General features: G+C 68.3%; 1 protein-coding gene across 1 annotated transcript; it reads left to right on the top strand.

The window, feature by feature from the left end:
* The first annotated feature begins 1,396 nt into the window (after positions 1–1,396).
* Positions 1,397–14,254, top strand: RABGGTA (Rab geranylgeranyltransferase subunit alpha). Its single transcript, XM_089774114.1, has 17 exons — positions 1,397–1,548; positions 4,308–4,363; positions 4,680–4,790; positions 5,276–5,400; positions 6,110–6,297; positions 6,993–7,190; positions 8,061–8,144; positions 9,873–9,955; positions 10,026–10,127; positions 10,820–10,925; positions 10,997–11,048; positions 11,553–11,641; positions 12,254–12,342; positions 12,428–12,544; positions 12,789–12,902; positions 13,817–13,904; positions 14,038–14,254. The coding sequence occupies exons 2-17, from the start codon at positions 4,361–4,363 to the stop codon at positions 14,184–14,186; spliced, it is 1,698 nt and encodes a 565-aa protein (XP_089630240.1). The 5' UTR covers positions 1,397–1,548; positions 4,308–4,360; the 3' UTR covers positions 14,187–14,254.
* The last annotated feature ends 5,299 nt before the right edge of the window (positions 14,255–19,553 follow it).

Below are 19,553 nucleotides of genomic sequence, written 5' to 3'. Positions count from 1 at the left end.
GCTCCCAGTGCCCCCTCCCCTCCGACTCCCCCTCTAACCACTAGACCCTACTGCCCTCCACTTGCTGGAGAGAACCCAGGACCCCTGGCTCCCAGCCCCCCCCCCTCTAACCACTAGACCCTGTTGTACTTAAAAGAAGCACCCGGGATCTTTTTCAGGGGGATAAGGCAACACGCCACATGTATTGATCACACACAGAATAATCCACACGTATCGTATGCACGTGACACATCACACTCGTGCACTCTCACACGCACACGCGCACACACACTCCGTCTTGTTACCAAAAGTTGCTCCCCCTCACCGCACTGGCCCGGTGAGTTAGATGGGGGAGGGGTGAGCCGGGCTCCTGCCGATCCGGATCGATGCTCCCATGTGGACAAGACGAAAACCCGGGGTCCCTCTGCAAGACGCCTCCTATTTCTCCCTCTCGTGCAGCCAGTTAGTCACCACCGGGCCTTTCCCAACGCGGCTTCAGAGAGAGTTCTGCCGGGGCCGGCACCTGCTGCTGGACTCCCCAGCGTCTGTCTGTCTGTCCAGTCTTCTTCATGAGCTCCCTTTGCAGGGATTGGCTTGGGTCTGGCTCCCAGCCCCCTGCTGCTGGAGGGCTCCCCTTCCATTCCCCATTCACACCGCGCTCATTCCGGCAGGGCAGGGGGGAGCTCGACAGACATTTCCTCTTACAAGATCCAGAGCTCTTCATCCAGAGGCCTAGGAGAAACGTCCAGAGATTCTATAGGACACGTAAAGGGAGAGCGAAAAGGACAAGATCTTAATACAAAGCAGAATATCACAGGGATTCCCCACAACCCTACTGCCCCCCGCCCGCTGGCAAGGAACCCAGGAGTCCTGGCTCCCCCTGCTCTAACCACTAGACCCTACTGCCCCCCAGCAGAGAACCCAGGAGTCCTGGCACCCCCCTGCTCTACCCACTAGACCCTACTGCCCCCCAGCAGAGAACCCAGGAGTCCTGGCTCCCCCCTGCTCTAACCACTAGACCCTACTGCCCCCCAGCAGAGAACCCAGGAGTCCTGGCACCCCCCTGCTCTACCCACTAGACCCTACTGCCCCCCAGCAGAGAACCCAGGAGTCCTGGCTCCCCCCTGCTCTAACCACTAGACCCTACTGCCCCCCAGCAGAGAACCCAGGAGTCCTGGCACCCCCCTGCTCTAACCACTAGACCCTACTGCCCTCCCCCCAGCAGAGAACCCAGGAGTCCTGGCTCCCCTGCTCTAACCACTAGACCCTACTGCCCCCCAGCAGAGAACCCAGGAGTCCTGGCATCCCTCCCACTTTTCTAATCCATTTGAACCACAGGACTCTGGAAGGACTTCCTTCCCCCCGAACATTTATTCCACACCTGCCCCTTTAAGAGCGCAGCAGCCCCTTTAAGAACGGGGACGCTCTCTCCCACCCGGCGGGCTCTTCTCTATGCTCCTTGCACGCTCCCCGGGCGGGTCCATCTCACCTCCGGCCCCAGCCCGCGCCTTGGTATCGCCCCCGGCCGCCGCTTGGTGCAGCCCGCCCGGCCCCCGGGATCCTCCTCAGGTTGGACTCGCCCCTGTGGAACCCCGGCCGGCTTTCCCCCGGGTGAAACCATTCCCCGCGGCGGGCGGGGGGAGACCTTGCAATCCGGATTCCAGAGGGCTGGCTCCGGACCGAGCGCTCCCGGGGCGGGGCTGCGCGGGCAGGGGCTGGAGGGAGTGAGAGGGGCTCCGCTCCGGGCTCGGGGCGCGTGCACGGGCCTGGGTCCAGCATGCACCGGGGCATAATCCGGAGCAGGCAGGAGTGGCCGTGTGAACCCGCTGCAGAACCGCCCCGATCACCTGGGTCCCTCCCTGCCCCTGCAAACCGGGGGGGGCTCCCCTGCACACCTGGGTCCCTCCCTGCCCGTGCAAACCCGGGGGGGGGCTCCCCTGCACACCTGGGTCCCTCCCTGCCCCTGCAAACCGGGGGGGGCTCCCCTGCACACCTGGGTCCCTCCCTGCCCGTGCAAACCGGGGGGGGCTCCCCTGCACACCTGGGTCCCTCCCTGCCTGTGCAAACCCGGGGGGGGGCTCCCCTGCCCGCCTGGGTCCCTCCCTGCCCGTGCAAACCGGGGGGGGGCTCCCCTGCACACCTGGGTCCCTCCCTGCCCGTGCAAACTGGGGGGGCTCCCCTGCCCGCCTGGGTCCCTCCCTGCCCGTGCAAACGGGGGGGGGGCTCCCCTGCACACCTGGGTCCCTCCCTGCCCGTGCAAACTGGGGGGGGGCTCCCCTGCACACCTGGGTCCCTCCCTGCCCGTGCAAACTGGGGGGCTCCCCTGCCCGCCTGGGTCCCTCCCTGCCCGTGCAAACGGGGGGGGGGCTCCCCTGCACACCTGGGTCCCTCCCTGCCCGTGCAAACCCGGGGGGGGCTCCCCTGCACACCTGGATCCCTCCCTGCCTGTGCAAACCCGGGGGGGCTCCCCTGCACACCTGGGTCCCTCCCTGCCCGTGCAAACTGGGGGGGGGGCTCCCCTGCACACCTGGGTCCCTCCCTGCCCGTGCAAACTGGGGGGGCTCCCCTGCCCACCTGGGTCCCTCCCTGCCCGTGCAAACCCGGGGGGGGGGCTCCCCTGCCCACCTGGGTCCCTCCCTGCCCGTGCAAACCCGGGGGGGGGGCTCCCCTGCCCGCCTGGGTCCCTCCCTGCCCGTGCAAACCGGGGGGGGCTCCCCTGCCCGCCTGGGTCCCTCCCTGCCCGTGCAAACCGGGGGGGGCTCCCCTGCACACCTGGGTCCCTCCCTGCCCGTGCAAACCCGGGGGGGGGCCTCCCCTGCACACCTGGGTCCCTCCCTGCCCCTGCAAACCGGGGGGGGCTCCCCTGCACACCTGGGTCCCTCCCTGCCCGTGCAAACCCGGGGGGGGGCTCCCCTGCCCGCCTGGGTCCCTCCCTGCCCGTGCAAACCGGGGGGGGCTCCCCTGCACACCTGGGTCCCTCCCTGCCCGTGCAAACTGGGGGGGCTCCCCTGCACACCTGGGTCCCTCCCTGCCCGTGCAAACTGGGGGGGCTCCCCTGCACACCTGGGTCCCTCCCTGCCCGTGCAAACTGGGGGGGCTCCCCTGCACACCTGGGTCCCTCCCTGCCCGTGCAAACTGGGGGGGGCTCCCCTGCCTGCCTGGGTCCCTCCCTGCCCGTGCAAACTGGGGGGGGCTCCCCTGCACACCTGGGTCCCTCCCTGCCCGTGCAAACTGGGGGGGCTCCCCTGCACACCTGGGTCCCTCCCTGCCCGTGCAAACTGGGGGGGCTCCCCTGCACACCTGGGTCCCTCCCTGCCCGTGCAAACCCGGGGGGGGCTCCCCTGCCCACCTGGGTCCCTCCCTGCCCGTGCAAACCGGGGGGGCTCCCCTGCCCGCCTGGGTCCCTCCCTGCCCGTGCAAACCGGGGGGGGGGCTCCCCTGCATGCCTGGGTCCCTCCCTGCCCGTGCAAACCGGGGGGGGGCTCCCCTGCCCGCCTGGGTCCCTCCCTGCCCGTGCAAACGGGGGGGGGCTCCCCTGCACACCTGGGTCCCTCCCTGCCCGTGCAAACTGGGGGGGGGCTCCCCTGCACACCTGGGTCCCTCCCTGCCCGTGCAAACCCGGGGGGGGGGCTCCCCTGCCCGCCTGGGTCCCTCCCTGCCCGTGCAAACCTGGGGGGCTCCCCTGCCTGCCTGGGTCCCTCCCTGCCCGTGCAAACCAGGGGGGCTCCCCTGCCCGTCTCGGTCCCTCCCTGCCCGTGCAAACCGGGGGAGGGGCTCCCCTGCCTGTCTGGGTCCCTCCCTGCCCGTGCAAACCGGGGGGGGGGCTCCCCTGCCCGCCTGGGTCCCTCCCTGCCCGCCTGGGTCCCTCCCTGCCCGTGCAAACCGGGGGGGGGGCTCCCCTGCCCGCCTGGGTCCCTCCCTGCCCGCCTGGGTCCCTCCCTGCCCGTGCAAACCGGGGGGGGGGCTCCCTTGCCTGCCTGGGTCCCTCCCTGCCCGTGCAAACCGGGGGGGGGGGCTCCCCTGCACACCTGGGTCCCTCCCTGCCTGTGCAAACCGGGGGGGGGGGCTCCCCTGCACGCCTGGGTCCCTCCCTGCCCGTGCAAACCGGGGGGTCCCCCTGATGTTGGGGTCCCTCCTTATATAAGCACCTCCCGGGGACCACTCCTTGTACATCCACTGCTGGACTCGTGGGTCCCCCTCGTGCACATGGCCCTGGGCCCCCCCGGACATCTGGGTTCCTTGAGTCGGGTGGGTGCCACAGGGTGCTGGATCGGATCCGCCCCCTTCCTCCCCAAGCTCCCCCTCTCTGCTCCCTTGCTCTCCCCCAGGTGCAGCGCTTGGAGCCGGACCCACAGCCGCTGGGCCCCACGGCTGCGTCACCATGGTGAGTGGGGACTTCTCGGCGACCCCCACCCCACCCCTGGCCGCTGGGCGGGAGCTGAACCCCCACGGCCTGTGGGCACCCCGGGGTAACAGGATCCCTCCTCGTACCCACAGCCGCGGGGGCCCTGCAGGCCTGGGCGACCCACATGCCAATAGAGGGGCAGTCCCCAGCCCCCCCCAGGCCCTCTACCCCCTCCAATTGCCCCAGTCTCCATGTTCACGGCTGCCCCGGCACCCCGCTTTGCGCAATCCCATGATGCATCTGGGTGGGGTGGAGACCCGGGGACACCAGTGACCCCCCCTTGTCGCCCCCCCAGCACGGCCGCCTGAAGGTGAAGACGACGGAGGAGCAGGCGGAGGCCAAGCGCCTGGAGCGGGAGAAGAAGCTATGGCAATACGTCTCCGCTACCGCGGCCATCTTCGAGAAAGTGAGACCGGGGGCCGGGGGGGCTTGGTGCTGCCCAGCATGGGGACACTGTGACCTTTGACCCTTGCCCTGTCTGTCCCCGCCCGGTCGCGCCAAGCACGTTAACCTTTGAACCTTGACCTTTGGGTTCTCCTGCCCCCGGTTGAACTTTGACCCCCGAGCCTTGTATGGACGGGCTGTGCGAGGACCTTTGACCCCTGACCTCCCCCGTCTCGGGTGGTGCTGACCTTTCCTCCAGTGGGTGGGTGCCTGGTGACCTTTGACCCCACCACCCCATTCTGGTCAATGACCTTTGAACCCTGACCCCAGGGTGGGGATATTATTGACCTTGGCCCAGGAGGGGGGGGGCAGGTCCCGGATCTTTGTAACCCCAAAACTCTTCCCCTTGAGCTTTGGGGGACTTTGGAGCCCGGCCCTTTGACCTCCCCCCACGAGGGCCATTGACACGACCTTTGACCCCCCCGACCTCTCCTCCCCCCCCCCCAGAGGAAGACGGGGCAGCTGGACAAGGAGGCGCTGGAGCTGACCAATCAGATCTTGGGGGTGAACCCCGATTTCGCCACGCTCTGGAACTTCCGCCGCGAGATCCTGCTGCACCTGGAGGGGGAGGGGTGAGATTGGGGGGGGACATACAGGGGAATGGGGGGGTTGGGGGCTGGGTGAAGGGTAATTCGGAAGGAGGGGGAGTCGGGGGGGTCCGTATGGGAGTGAGTTGGGGTTTGAGGGGTCCCTGGGGCTGAGCCCCGGTGGCAGAGCCCAGGGGAGTCTGTGAGGTTGGGGAGGTTCGGGGGGCAGCGCCCAGGGGAGTCAGTGTGAGGTTGGGGGGTTCGGGGGGCAGAGCCCAGGGGAGTCAGTGTGAGGTTGGGGAGGTTCGGGGGGCAGCGCCCAGGGGAGTCAGTGTGAGGTTGGGGGGTTCGGGGGGCAGAGCCCAGGGGAGTCAGTGTGAGGTTGGGAGGTTCGGGGGCAGAGCCCCGGGGAGTCAGTGTGAGGTTGGGGAGGTTCGGGGGGCAGCGCCCAGGGGAGTCAGTGTGAGGTTGGGGGGTTCGGGGGGCAGAGCCCAGGGGAGTCAGTGTGAGGTTGGGAGGTTCGGGGGGCAGAGCCCCGGGGAGTCAGTGTGAGGTTGGGGAGGTTCGGGGGGCAGCGCCCAGGGGAGTCAGTGTGAGGTTGGGGGGTTCGGGGGGCAGAGCCCAGGGGAGTCAGTGTGAGGTTGGGGAGGTTCGGGGGGCAGCGCCCAGGGGAGTCAGTGTGAGGTTGGGGGGTTTCGGGGGGCAGAGCCAGGGGGGCGGCATGAGGGTGTCTCTGACTCACCCCCCGTGGCAGGTCCCCGGAGGAGATGCAGTCGCTGTGCCGGGGGGAGCTCTCGTTCCTGGAGTCCTGCCTGCGGGTGAACCCCAAGTCCTACGGCACCTGGCACCACCGCTGCTGGGTGATGGGGCGCGCCCCCCAGCCCGACTGGGCCCGCGAGCTGGAGCTGTGTAACCGCTTCCTGGAGAGCGACGAGCGCAACTGTGAGCCCGCCCCCCGATCCCCCAGCCCCCCAAGTCCCCCGATCCCCCAGGTCCTCTGAGCACCCCGGCCCCCCCCGATCCCTCTGATCCCCGATCCCCTGGCCCTCTGAGCCCCAATCCCTCTGAGCCCCAATCCCTCTGAGCCCCCCGATCCTCCCGGCCCTCTGAGCCCCAATCCCCTGGCTCTCTGAGCCCCCCGATCCTCCCGGCCCTCTGAGCCCCGATCCCCCTGGCTCCCCGAGCTCCCCAGCCCCCTGAGCCCCAATCCGCCTGGCCCCCCAGGCCTCTGAGCCCCGATCCCCCCGGCCTTCGACCCAGAGCTCCCCAGCCCCCTGAGCCCCACCCCCCTGCTCTCTGACCCAGATCCCCACCAATCCTCCGATCCCCCCTGCCTACGACCCGGGGCCCCTCCGAGCCCCGTGCCCCTGGCACCCAGAGTGCCCCGGGCCTCTGACCCGGAGCCCCCCGACCCTCTGAACCCCAGTCCCCCAGCCTCCGACCAGGCGTCCCCAGACCCTCTGACTGGATTCCCCGAACCCCACTGCCCTGACCCCAGATGCACCCCAACCTCTGCCCTTGGATCCAGACCCTCGAACCCCATCTGGGACCCTGGCGCCCCCCAGCTCCTCCCCGTGGGGCTGGGCTGTGCCTGGGGGCCAAGGGGGCGGCGCTGACCCGCGTTCTGGCGCCCGCAGTTCACTGCTGGGACTACCGGCGCTTCGTGGTGCAGCAGGCCCAGGTGCCGGCGGAGGCCGAACTGCGCTTCACCGACGGCCTCATCACCCGCAACTTCTCCAACTACTCCTCCTGGCACTACCGCAGCCGCCTGCTGCCCCGGCTGCACCCCGAGCCCCGCCAGCCGGGGCGCCCCACCGAGGCCGTGCTGCTGAAAGGTCAGGCCGCCGCGCGCTCTCCTGGGCGGGGAGGGAGGGCAGAGCTCCTGGGAGGGGGGTGGGGACTAGTGGTTAGAGCGGGGGACTGGGGGCCGGGACTCCTAGGGTGTCTTCCCCACTCTGGGAGGGCAGTGGGGGGTAGTGATTAGAGCGGGGGGGGAACTCCTGGGAGGAGGGTGGGGACTAGTGATTAGAGCGGGGGGGGAACTCCTGGGAGGGGGGTGGGGGCTAGTGGTTAGAGTGGGGGGGGGGCTGGGAGCCGGGGCTCCTGGTGTCTCTCAGTGGCTCTGGGAGGGGAGTGGAGGCTAGTGGTTAGAGCGGGAGGGCTGGGAACCAGGACTCCTGGGGTGTCTTCCCTACTCTGGGAGGGGAGTGGGGGCTAGTGGGTAGAGAAGGGGGGGCTGGAAGACAGGATGCCTGGGGTCTCACCTGGCTCAGGAGGGGAGTGGGGACTAGTGGTTAGAGCAGGGGTTTGGGCACTAGGACTTTTGGGTTCTCTGCCTGGCTCTGGGAAGGGAGTGGGGACTAGTGGTTAGAGCTGGAGCCCCGACTCCTGGGTTCCACCTGAGCCAGCAGCCCCGCCCAGGGGTGGAGTTGTCCTTGGCAAAATCCCTGGCCGGCTGCCAGCAGTCCCTGCGCCCCCGCCCTGCCCAGAGCCGGGGCGGGGGGGACAGTGCCCCAGCCGGCAGGTTCTGTGGCTCCCCGCCCGGCCCGGGCTGCCTGGAAACACGCCCGGCCACGCCCGCAGGGCCCGGCCTCTGCCCCCGAGCCAGCCTGGCCCTGCCCTGGAGCCGGCTGGGAGGGGCACCCCCAGGACAGGCTGGCCCTGTGCCCCGGTCCCTCCTTAACTTGCCTCCCGTGTCCCGCCAGAGCTGGAGCTGGTGCAAAACGCTTTCTTCACCGACCCCAACGACCAGAGCGCCTGGTTCTACCATCGCTGGCTGCTGGGCAGAGGTGGGTGGCTCCCCGCCGGGAGGGGGAGAACCGTCCCCGGGCCCTGGAGGGGGCGGTGTTGTGTGGGGTAAGGAAACCGCCCCCCTTAGGGCCCACAGCAGCGTGCCCGCTCATCTATTCTACGAGCGGAATAAATTTCTACGTGGGGGGGTGCACCTGTCATCCCTTTCCAGCCCTCACGAAACAGGCCAGGGACACCAGCCTGGCTAATAACCATCGATGCCCCTGGCCTCAGTGAAGCTACCTAGCGCCTTTTCGAACCTTGTTCAAGTCCTGGTTGTCGCCGCATCCTCCAGCAGGGAGTTCCACAGGTTGTGCGCTGTGTGAAGAAAAACTCCCTTGGGTTTCTTTTTAACCTGCTGCCTGTTCATTTCATTGGGTCACCCCTCGTGCGTACATTGGGGGAACAAATCCCTTTTCCTCTTCACTTTTCCACACCACTCACGAGTTTATAGACCTCAGTCCTATCTCCGCCTGCCGTCTCCTCCCTTCTAAGCTGAAAAGTCCGAGTCTTTTTCAGCGCTCTGTGGCTGGGACCCGGTTCCAAACCCCTCGTGCATTTTGTTGCCCTTTTCTGAAAGGCAGTGCACGGCGGCCGTCAGACAAGCAAACAGGAGGTTAGGAATCAGTAAAAAAGGGATAGAAAATAAGACGGAGAATATCTCATTGCCCTTCTATCAATCCATAGGAAGCCCACATCTGGAATAGTGCATACAGATGTGGTCTCCTCATCTCAAAAAAAGATATACTGGCATTAGAGAAGGGCAATTAAAAAGCTGAGCGGTTTGGAACAGGCCCCCTGTGAGGAGAGATTAAAGAGACGGGGACTTTTCAGCTTGGAAAAGAGGAGACTTACGGGGGATAGGATCGAGGTCTGTAAAATCATGAGTGGTGTGGAGAACGTGAATAAGGAAAAGTTAGTTACATGTTCCCGTAATATAAGAACTAGGAGCCACCCAATGAAACGAATGGGCAGCAGGTTTAATACAAAGAAAAGGAAGTTGTTCTTCACACACCACACAGTTAACCTGTGGAACTCCTCGCCGGAGGATGTTGGGAAGGCTAGGACTAGAACAGGGTTTGAGAGAACTTGATCAATTAACCCGTACGGGTAAGGAACGGGGTCCCCAGCCTCTGTGTGTCAGAGGGTGGAGATGGATGGCAGGAGAAATTTGGCTTGATTGTTCCCTGTTCGATTCACTCCCTCTGGGGCACTGGGCATTGGCCCCTGTGGGCAGACAGGGCACCGTTGGTCTGACCCGGTCTGGCCGTTCTTAGTTCTGAGCCGTTTCCGATGCCGAGAGAGCTTTCTTTGGGAGGAGGTGACCACGTCCGTTGGCAGGATTCGAGCTGCGGGCGTCTCGGTTGTATGCGGAGGCGATGAGATATTCTCCGGCGGCGTCTCCGTCCCGTGTGGAGTGATTCCTTTCCTGGTGGCCGCTGCGCGCGGAGGGGTGTGTTCGGGGGACTCTCCCCGCTGCCGCCGGTATCTCACGTGGGGGGTTAGCGCTAAATTGGCCCCCCGGGTCAGCCCGTTGGGGTGACCTTTTCCTCCCCGTGCATTTGTCCACCCTAAAATTCGTCCCCCCCAGCTCGCCCCCGCTTGGGGAGCTGGGTTACACCCAGAGCCGGCCAAAGGCCCCAGCGTCTGAGGGGCGCCCCCCACATCCTGCTGCTGCTCCGGCCCTGAGGGACGTTCCTCAAGGCGGCTCCCCCGTCTCCCCGCAGCCACGCCGGAGCCCAGCATCCTGTGCGTGTACGTGAGCCGGGCGGAGTCCTCGCTGGCCGTGGCCTTCTCCCAGCCGGTGACGGTGAGTACCTGCACGCCGGGGGGTGGGGGTGGGGGGCTCAGCCGGGGCTCACGGGCGTCTGTGCCGGCAGGTGAGGCCGGGAGCCGGCGACCTGGTGCTCTTCGCGGACGAGGTGCTGCTGGAGGTGCCGTGGCGCACGCCCGACGGGAGAAACCGCCCCGGCTTCATGTGGGTATCCGCCTGGGTTCGGGCCCTGCTCGGGGAGGGGCGGCGGGGACAGAGCACGGGCCGGAGCCTGCAGTCCTGGGGTCTCTGGGAGGAGAGTGCAGTGTAGTGGTGAGAGCAGAGGGGTGGGGGCTGGGAGCCCGGACTCCTGGGTTCTCTGGGAGGGGAGTGCGGTGTAGTAGTGAGAGCAGAGTTGTGGGGGGCTGGGAGCCCAGGTTCCTGGGTTCTCTAGGAGGGAGTGGGGTGTAGTGATGAGAGCAGGGGGGCTGGGAGTGGGCTGTAGTGGTTAGAGCTGTGGGGTGGGGGTGGGGGTGGGAGCCCAGACTCCCGGGTTCTCTGGGAGGGGTGTGCGGTGTAGTGGTGAAAACAGAGGGGTGGGGGCTGGGAGCCCGGACTCCTGGGTTCTCTGGGAGGGGAGTGGGGCATAGTGGTGAGAGCAGGGGGGCTGGGAGTGGGGTGTAGTGGTGAGAGCAGAGGAGTGGGGGGCTGGGAGCCCAGGGTCCTGGGTTCTCTGGGAGGGGAGTGGGGTCTAGTGGTGAGCGCAGGGGGGCTGGGAGTGGGGCGTAGTGGTGAGAGCAGAGGAGTGGGGGGCTGGGAGCCCGGACTCCTGGGTTCTCTGGGAGGGAAGTGGGGCCTGGGGGGGGCTGGGCGTGGGGTGCCGTGGCTCGGGGCCTTTTTCCTTGACCCCGCCCCCTCCAGCTGTGCGACCTGCCGGCCTCGGCGCTCAACGACCACTGGCCCCAGCACACGTTCCGGGTGCAGTGGGGGGGCGGGGCGTCCCAGAAGGAATGTGTCCTCTTCAAAGGTAACCAGACCCCCCCCCCCATCGCCCCCTTGAAAATTGCCCCCCCGACGCGCTCTCCCTCCTCCCCCCAGGCCGCGGCAACAGCTGGTGCCGGGATTCCGTCACTGAGGAGCAGATGTTCAGGTAGGAGAAACAGCCCCCCCCAACCTCCCCAGGTCATCTGCCTTGGAGAGGCCCCGCCCCCTAGGGGAAGCCCCGCCCACTCCCCCAGAAGTCCTTCACAGGCCCCGCCCCCTCCAAATGGCCCCTCCTCCAGCCTCTCCGAGTGGCTCCGCCTTCTAGGCTAGCCCCGCCCCCGGGAGGCAGGGTGGATAGGCCCCGCCCCTTTCGGGTGCCTTGTGCGCCCCCGTCCCGGCGTTCCTCCTCCCGGCGGTGTACGTCAGGAATCCGCGTCCGTCCGCCGGTCGGGCTGAACGCCTCCGAGACGGTAAGAACTGGGGCCCCCGAATTCGGGATCCAGCTTCCTCTCCGGGCGGGGCCAGGACAGCGGGAGGGGCCTGGAATGGGATTGTTCCTCGGGGGATGGGAAGGGAGGGGCCGTCTCCCCCCCCCACCATTCACTTTGAATGCTGCATAGGCCCCGCCCACCCTGGATAAGCCCCGCCCCTAACCCCGCCCCCACCCCAGGAGCGAGCTCTCGGTGGAGAAGTCGACCGTGCTGCTGTCGGAGCTGGAGTCCTGCAAGGAGCTGCAGGCGCTGGAGCCGGAGAACAAGTGTAGGTGCCTCCCGGACGCCTGGGCCCTCTCCCCAGGGTGGGGGGGAGGGCAGTGGGGGCTAGTGGTTACAGCAGGAGGGGCTGGGGGCCAGGACTCCTGGGGTCTCTCCCCGGCTTGGGGGAGGGCAATGGGGGCTAGTGGTTAGAGCAAGAGGCCAGGCGCCAGGACTCCTGGGTTCTCGCCCCGGCTCGGGGGAGGGCAGCGGGGACTAGTGGGTAGAGCAGGGACCTGGGTGCCAGGACTCCTGGGGTCTCTCCTCGGGGGAGGGCAGTGGGGGCTAGTGGGTAGAGCAGGGACCTGGGTGCCAGGACTCCTGGGGTCTCTCCCCGGCTCGGGGGAGGGCAGTGGGGGCTAGTGGGTAGAGCAGGGACCTGGGTGCCAGGACTCCTGGGGTCTCTCCCCGGCTCGGGGGAGGGCAGTGGGGGCTAGTGGGTAGAGCAGGGACCTGGGTGCCAGGACTCCTGGGGTCTCTCCCCGGCTCGGGGGAGGGCAGTGGGGGCTAGTGGGTAGAGCAGGGACCTGGGTGCCAGGACTCCTGGGGTCTCTCCTCGGGGGAGGGCAGTGGGGGCTAGCGGTTAGAGCAGGAGGCCGGGTGCTCTGTCTCTCCCCAGGGTGCCTCCTGACCATCATTCTGCTCATGCGGGCCCTGGACCCCCTGGTGTACGAGCGCGAGACCCTCGAGTACTTCGACACGCTGAAGGTGAGCCGCGGGGGGGTAGGGCTCGGAGCAGGTTGGCCCCCCCCACCTCTCTGCCCCCCCCACATCTCTGCCCCCCTCCCCGCAGGCGGCTGACCCCATGCGTGCGGCCTACCTGGACGACCTGCGCAGCCGGTTCCTGGTGGAGAACGGCGTCCTGCGCATGGAGTACGCCGAGGCCCGGGTGCTGGACCTCTCCGGCCGGGTAGGGGCCGGGACGACCGAGGGGGCGGGGCTGAGGGCAGGGGGTGGAGCTAGATGGCAGGGAGGGGCCAAGTGGAGAGTGGGCGGGGCTAACGCAAGGGGGAGGCAGGAGGTGGAGCTAGTTGGGGGTGGGATTCGGACAGGGGTGGGGCCAAAAGGGCAGGGGGAGGAGCTGAGGAAATGTGGGTGGGGCTGAGGAGCAGAGACCCCGCCCTCCAGCTCTTTCTGCCCCTCCCCCCTCCCAGGGCCTGACGGTCCTCTGCCACCTGGAGCAGCTGCCACTCGTCACCCACCTGAACCTGGCCGGGAACCGGCTACGCCACCTGCCGCCTGCCCTCGCCATGCTGCGCTGCCTGGAGGTGAGCCCCGCCCCCCGGCCTGGCCCCGCCCCCGCTCTGACCACTGCCCCGCCCTCGCCATGCTGCGCTGCCTGGAGGTGAGCCCCGCCCCCCGGCCTGGCCCCGCCCCCCGCTCTGACCACTGCCCCGCCCTGGCCATGCTGCGCTGCCTGGAGGTGAGAGCCCCGCCCCCCGGCCTGGCCCCGCCCCCGCTCTGACCACTGCCCCGCCCTCGCCATGCTGCGCTGCCTGGAGGTGAGAGCCCCGCCCCCCGGCCTGGCCCCGCCCCCGCTCTGACCACTGCCCCGCCCTCGCCATGCTGCGCTGCCTGGAGGTGAGAGCCCCGCCCCCTCCGCTACGGCCCCACCCCCCGCTCTGACCACTGCCCCGCCCTGGCCATGCTGCGCTGCCTGGAGGTGAGAGCCCCGCTCCCCGGCCTGGCCCCGCCCCCGCTCTGACCACTGCCCCGCCCCCCGGCCCCGCCCCCTCCACTACGGCCCCGCCCCCCGCTCTGACCACCGCCCTCGCCATGCTGCGCTGCCTGGAGGTGAGCCCCCCCCCGGCCCCGCCCCCTCCGCTACGGCCCCGCCCCCCGCTCTGACCACTGCCCCGCCCTCGCCATGCTGCGCTGCCTGGAGGTGAGCCCTGCCCCCCCGGCCCCGCCCCCTCCGCTACGGCCCCGCCCCCGCTCTGACCACTGCCCCGCCCTCGCCATGCTGCGCTGCCTGGAGGTGAGCCCCGCCCCCGGCCCCGCCCCCTCCGCTACGGCCCCGCCCCCGCTCTGACCACTGCCCCGCCCTCGCCATGCTGCGCTGCCTGGAGGTGAGCCCCGCCCCCCCGGCCTGGCCCCGCCCCCGCTCTGACCATTAGCCCACACTGCCCTGTCCCGGGTGGTGGGACCCCAGTGTCACTGACTCTCTTTCTTCTCCTCCCAGGTGCTGGAGCTCGACGGGAACCAGATCGAGACCCTGGAGGGGCTGCCCCCCCTCCCCCGCCTGGAGGAGCTCTCGGCCTGCAGCAACCGTATCCTCGCCCCTGCGGGCTGCCGGGGAGGGGGCGGGGCCTAGGCGGGGGGGCCTAGGCGGGAGGGGGCGGGGCTGCCGGGGGGGGCACTCCATCCATGGTACCCTCCTTAACTCAGCTACTCCCCCCCCAGGCATCCGGCGCCCTTCTGCCCTGCGCCCTTTGGCCGCCTTCCCCCGGCTCCGCCTCCTGGGCCTGCGGGGGAACCCCCTGGGCTCGTCCCCCGACGCCCCGGCCGAGCTGGCGGCCCTGCTGCCCGGGGTGGAGGTCGCCCTCGCCTGATTGGCTGGGAGAGGCTGGCCCCGCCCACGGATAATTTATTGAACCCGGGAAATAAACGGTTACGAGGGTCCCGGCGTGAACGGAGTCGCTGGGGCGCCGGGGGGGGGCCCTTCCTCTTTGACCCCCCCCCCCGGATTTCCGACTCGTAGCCCTGGCTCCGGCGCCAGAGTTTGAGCAGCCTGCGGCTCCGCCCTGGGGCCGAGCAGAGGGAGGCCGGGGACAAAGCGTCCCCCACGGCCGGCGCCTGCGGGGCGGCTCCAGCAGCAGGAGAACCGGCCCGGGGCCCCCACTTTGGAGATGGGGGGTGATGGGCGGCGGGGACCCCCCCGATCCTGCACCCCGGTAGCAGCCCGAGCCGGCTCGCCAGCCAGGGGACTACGGAGCGTTTGTGGCTTCTCCGGCTCCGGGAGTCAGGGCCCGGCAAGCTCAGACCCCTTGGCTTGGGGGGCCCATTGCTCTGTTCCCTTCGTGTTTCCCAGCCAGGGACCCGTCCCCGCCTCCCTCCCCTTGTCTGCCCAGCCTAGGTGTCCAGGCCAGTCCGCATGTGGGTGAGTGCGTGGGAATCGCGCAGCGTGCGGGGGGGGTGGGGCGCGCTGGGGGTTCCTGCTGCCCTATAGCAGCACGAACAGACTCCGCCAGCCAGTAGAGCGGGGGGGGTTCCTTGGGGGTACAGCCCAGCAGCCGTGGACCCCAACCTTTTGGGGCAGCCGGGGGCAGGGTGCCCATGGGTCCAGGGCCAGCAGCGGCACCGCCCACCAGGGCCCTGGTCACGCAGCAGGCGCACGGAACGGCCCCGCACTGGGGACCACGGGCAGCGATGTCACCTGGTTACGGGGATTAGGGCCGGGATGCCTCGGGCCCCCTGAGATGGGGGAGACGGGCCCCTCCCAGCCCCCTCCTCCCTCTCTCCTTCATGGCTCCAGCTTAGCCTATCCCCTCCCTGCTTCCCCCGCCGGACACTGCCCCTTCACCCCAAACCTCCTCCTGGTCTCCACCCCCCACCCGACCTCTGTCTCTCCCCCCTGCGAGGCTGAGCATGGGTGTGTGGGTTAATACACGTGGGGGAGTTAGTGAGAATCTCCCATCACAGCGCAGGGGGACCCTGGGGTACAGAGCAGACAGCCCCCACTGCGCCACAGGGGGTCCCCGGGGTACAGAGCAGACACCCCCCACTGCACCGCAGGGGGTCCCCGGGGTACAGAGCAGACACCCCCACTGTGCCACAGGGGGACCCCGGGGTACAGAGCAGACACCCCCCACTGTGCCACAGGGGGTCCCCGGGGTACAGAGCAGACACCCCCACTGTGCCACAGGGGGTCCCCGGGGTACAGAGCAGACACCCCCCACTGTGCCACAGGGGGACCCCGGGGTACAGAGCAGACACCCCCACTGCGCCACAGGGGGACCCCGGGGTACAGAGCAGACAGCCCCCCACTGTGCCACAGGGGGACCCCGGGGTACAGAGCAGACACCCCCCACTGTGCCACAGGGGGACCCCGGGGTACAGAGCAGACACCCCCCACTGCGCCAGAGGGGTCCCCGGGGTACAGAGCAGACACCCCCCACTGTGCCACAGGGGGACCCCGGGGTACAGAGCAGACACCCCCCCCTGCGCCACAGGGGGACCCTGGGGTACAGAGCAGACACCCCCACTGCGCCACAGGGGGACCCCGGGGTACGGAGCAGACACCCCCCACTGTGCCACAGGGGGACCCCGGGGTACGGAGCAGACACCCCCCACTGTGCCACAGGGGGACCCCGGGGTACAGAGCAGACACCCCTACTACGCCACAGGGGGACCCTGGGGTACGGAGCAGACAGCCCCCCACTGTGCCACAGGGGGACCCCGGGGTACAGAGCAGACACCCCCACTGCGTCACAGGGGACCCCGGGGTACAGAGCAGACACCCCCACTGCGCCGGAGGGGAGACTATAGGACTGCGTGTTGTGCCGCCAGGATGTGCGGGCCGGTCGCTGCTGTTCCGGGGTCAATGTCCTGGACAAGGGAACAGGGAAGTGGCTGAACGTGCAGACGGGGCAGAATTTCTCCCCGCTGTGTCGCAAGCGGACGGCCCCGGCTCCAGGGGAGTTCACGACCCGGGAAAGTCGCGCGCGCTGGAGAAGAGAAGCCCAGCTCTCCGCACAATAGGACGGGGGCTGGCTTAGCTACACCCCTCGGCAGCCTCGCGCCGGCGGGTTGTTCTCGGAGCCCCTCCCCGTGGTGCGCGGCGGCCGGCCGGCGAGAACACAAACGGCAAGTTCCGAATTGTTCAGAAAAGGGTGGGGAATAAGGCCGAGAACATCGTGTGGCCTCTGTATCCATCCACGGGACGCCCGCAGCTCGGCTCCTGCGGCCCGACGGGGCTGCCTCATCTCCGACACCTTCTCTTGGCTTGGGAAAGGCCCACGCGTGCCGCGGGGTTTGGAACGGGCGCCCTAGGCCGAGATTAAACCCACGCGACTTTCCCGCGTAGAGAAGAGGAGACGAAGGGGGCCGGTCCCCCTGCCCCCTTGGCTTTTAGGAAACCTTCCCGTCCCCCCATTCAATGGGAAAGGCAGACTCCCGACTCCACAGCTTTTGTCACTATCACGACTACTTTGGGAATATTTCAATGAGGATAATCTCGTTCTTTACCAAATATTGCCCAGACCCGCTTGGCAAGCTTCTCAAACCCCTGGTGGTCGGCGTACCCCTGGGTTACAGGCTCGGGGTCTGTAAACTCACAACGGGGATGGGAAAAGTGATTCAGGAAAAGTGATTTACTTGTTCCCACAATATAAGCACGAGGGGAAGTCCGAAGAGCTGAAGAGGCAGCAGGTTTAAAACAAACCAAAGGACGTTTTTCTGCACTCAGGCTCTGTCTGTGCGACAAGTGTTTGCGGCAGAGTATGCTAATGAGGGACCCTGTTCAGGTCCTGCACTTCACAACCTCCTCCAGCAAGGAGTTCCACAGGTTCACAACCTCCTCCAGCAAGGAGTTCCACAGGTTGCCTGTGTGCTGAGGCTTTGTCTGCACGACAAGTGTTTGCGGCAGAGTATGCTAATGAGGGACCCTGTTCAGGTCCTGCACTTCACAACCTCCTCCAGCAAGGAGTTCCACAGGTTGCCTGTGTGCTGAGGCTTTGTCTGCACGACAAGTGTTTGCGGCAGCGTATGCTAATGAGGGACCCTGTTCATGTCCTGGACTTCACAACCTCCTCCAGCAAGGAGTTCCACAGGTTGCCTGTGTGCTGAGGCTTTGTCTACGCAACAAGTAATTGCGGCAGCGTATGCTAATGAGGGACTCATTAGCATGAGTCAGGATGGCATTAGCCTCTTTTCTGCCCATGCTTTTTGCGCAAGAGGTTTTTGCGCCAAAGGAAGCAGCGGCGCCGCTTCCGTTGTGCGCACAGAACAACCCCCTTTGCGCAAGAGCCGTGTGCCTCTCGGGGAGAGGCGTTGGGATCTTGCACAATAGGGGGGTGTTTGCACGACACGGAAGCGGGCAGAGAATCGGCTAATGCCAGCGGGCCTCATGCTAAGGAGTCCCTCATGAGCGTCTTTTCTGCCACAAACACTTGTCGGGCAGACAAAGCCTCGGCCCACAGGCAACCTGTGGAACTCCTCGCTGCAGGATGTTGTGAAGTCCAGGACATGAACAGGGTTCAAACAAGAATTCGGTAGATTGTGGAGGTTTGGCCCATCGATGGCTATGAGCCCGGCTGGGTGGGGATGGGTCCCTGGCCTCTGTCGGTCTGGGGATGGGCCACAGAGGAGGGGTCACTGGATGGTTCCCGGTTCTGTTCCCTCCCTCTGGGGCACCTGGCCTTGGCCGCTGCCGGCCGCCAGGACACTGGGCTGGATGGACCTTTGGTCTGGCCGCTCCTGTGGGTGACTGGACAGGAGGCCGGTGGAAATTCCCGGTCGATAACGCGAAATCGAATCCCAGCCAGCGCTGCCTCTGAGCCGGACAGGCCGGACGTCAGCTGTTCCCGCAGGCGGACGCTCCCGGCCTCCCTGTGGGTCAGTCTCCGAAAACACCCCCCCCCGCGCACCCCGCGGGGCCCCCTCGCCGACACTCTCGGCTTGGGGAACGGCCGACCCGGGCCCCCGAAATCATGGGGGCAGGGGCGAGCGAGGCGGGGGCTTTTCAGCTGGGAAAAGCCAGCGGACGAAAGGCCTCTGCCCCCTGCAGCCCCCCCCAGAGCAGAGCGCTGCCGGCGGCCGCAGGGGGGTCCCGGTGAACAGACGCCCCAAGGGGCCCTGCGCGCGCTGGCGGAGCCGAGGGGTCTCCGGGCGCGAGGGGGTGGGCGCAGGCTCCCCGGGGTCCTGGAACGAGGGGATCTAAGTGGGGCGGGGGGCCCCATTTGTTGCTTGACTTGTACTGAGCCCCCCCCAGCTAAATCTGAAATGGTGCCCCTCCCCCACAGCCCCCCTCCTCCCCTGTTCCTTCATTCCCAGAGGCCTGCCGGTGCCCCTCCCTCCCGCCCCACAGCCCCTGCCCTGCCGGTGCCCCTCCCTCCCGCCCCACAGCCCCTGCCCTGCCGGTGCCCCTCCCTCCCGCCCCACAGCCCCTCACTCCGACCCCCGGGCCCAGCCCCCCTGCCCTGCCGGTGCCCCTCCCTCCCGCCCCACAGCCCCTGCCCTGCCGGTGCCCCTCCCTCCCGCCCCACAGCCCCTGCCCTGCCGGTGCCCCTCCCTCCCGCCCCACAGCCCCTCACTCCGACCCCCGGGCCCAGCCCCCCTGCCCTGCCGGTGCCCCTCCCTCCCGCCCCACAGCCCCTGCCCTGCCGGTGCCCCTCCCTCCCGCCCCACAGCCCCTGCCCTGCCGGTGCCCTCACTCCGACCCCCGGGCCCAGCCCCCCTGCCCTGCCGGAGCCCTCACTCCGACCCCCGGGCCCAGCCCCCCTGCCCTGCCGGAGCCCTCACTCCGACCCCCTGGCCCAGCCCCCCTGCCCTGCCGGAGCCCTCACTCCGACCCCCTGGCCCAGCCCCCCTGCCCTGCCGGAGCCCTCACTCCGACCCCCGGGCCCAGCCCCCCTGCCCTGCCGGAGCCCTCACTCCGACCCCCTGGCCCAGCCCCCCTGCCCTGCAGGAGCCCTCACTCCGACCCCCTGGCCCAGCCGCCCTGCCCTGCCGGAGCCCTCACTCCGACCCCCGGGCCCAGCCCGGGCTGTGGGCCAGGTCCCTGCCAAAGGAATTAGCTCTGCCTGGCCCCACACCGGGATGGGGCGGGGCCCCCATCTCCTGCCCATGTGGGGCACAGGCCGGGCTGCGGCGACATCCGCCGAGGCCCCTCTTGCTCCATCGGGCAGGCTGGCGTCAGCCCCACAGGGTTACGACACCCGGGTTTCCTGGCACGTCACGCCCGGTGACAGGGCAGCGCC

The sequence above is a fragment of the Pelodiscus sinensis genome, chromosome 30 (assembly GCF_052426305.1).
Source record: "Pelodiscus sinensis isolate ZL-2025 chromosome 30, ASM5242630v1, whole genome shotgun sequence".
NCBI lineage: Eukaryota > Metazoa > Chordata > Testudines > Trionychidae > Pelodiscus > Pelodiscus sinensis.
This window is presented reverse-complemented; position numbering and strand designations above follow the sequence as displayed.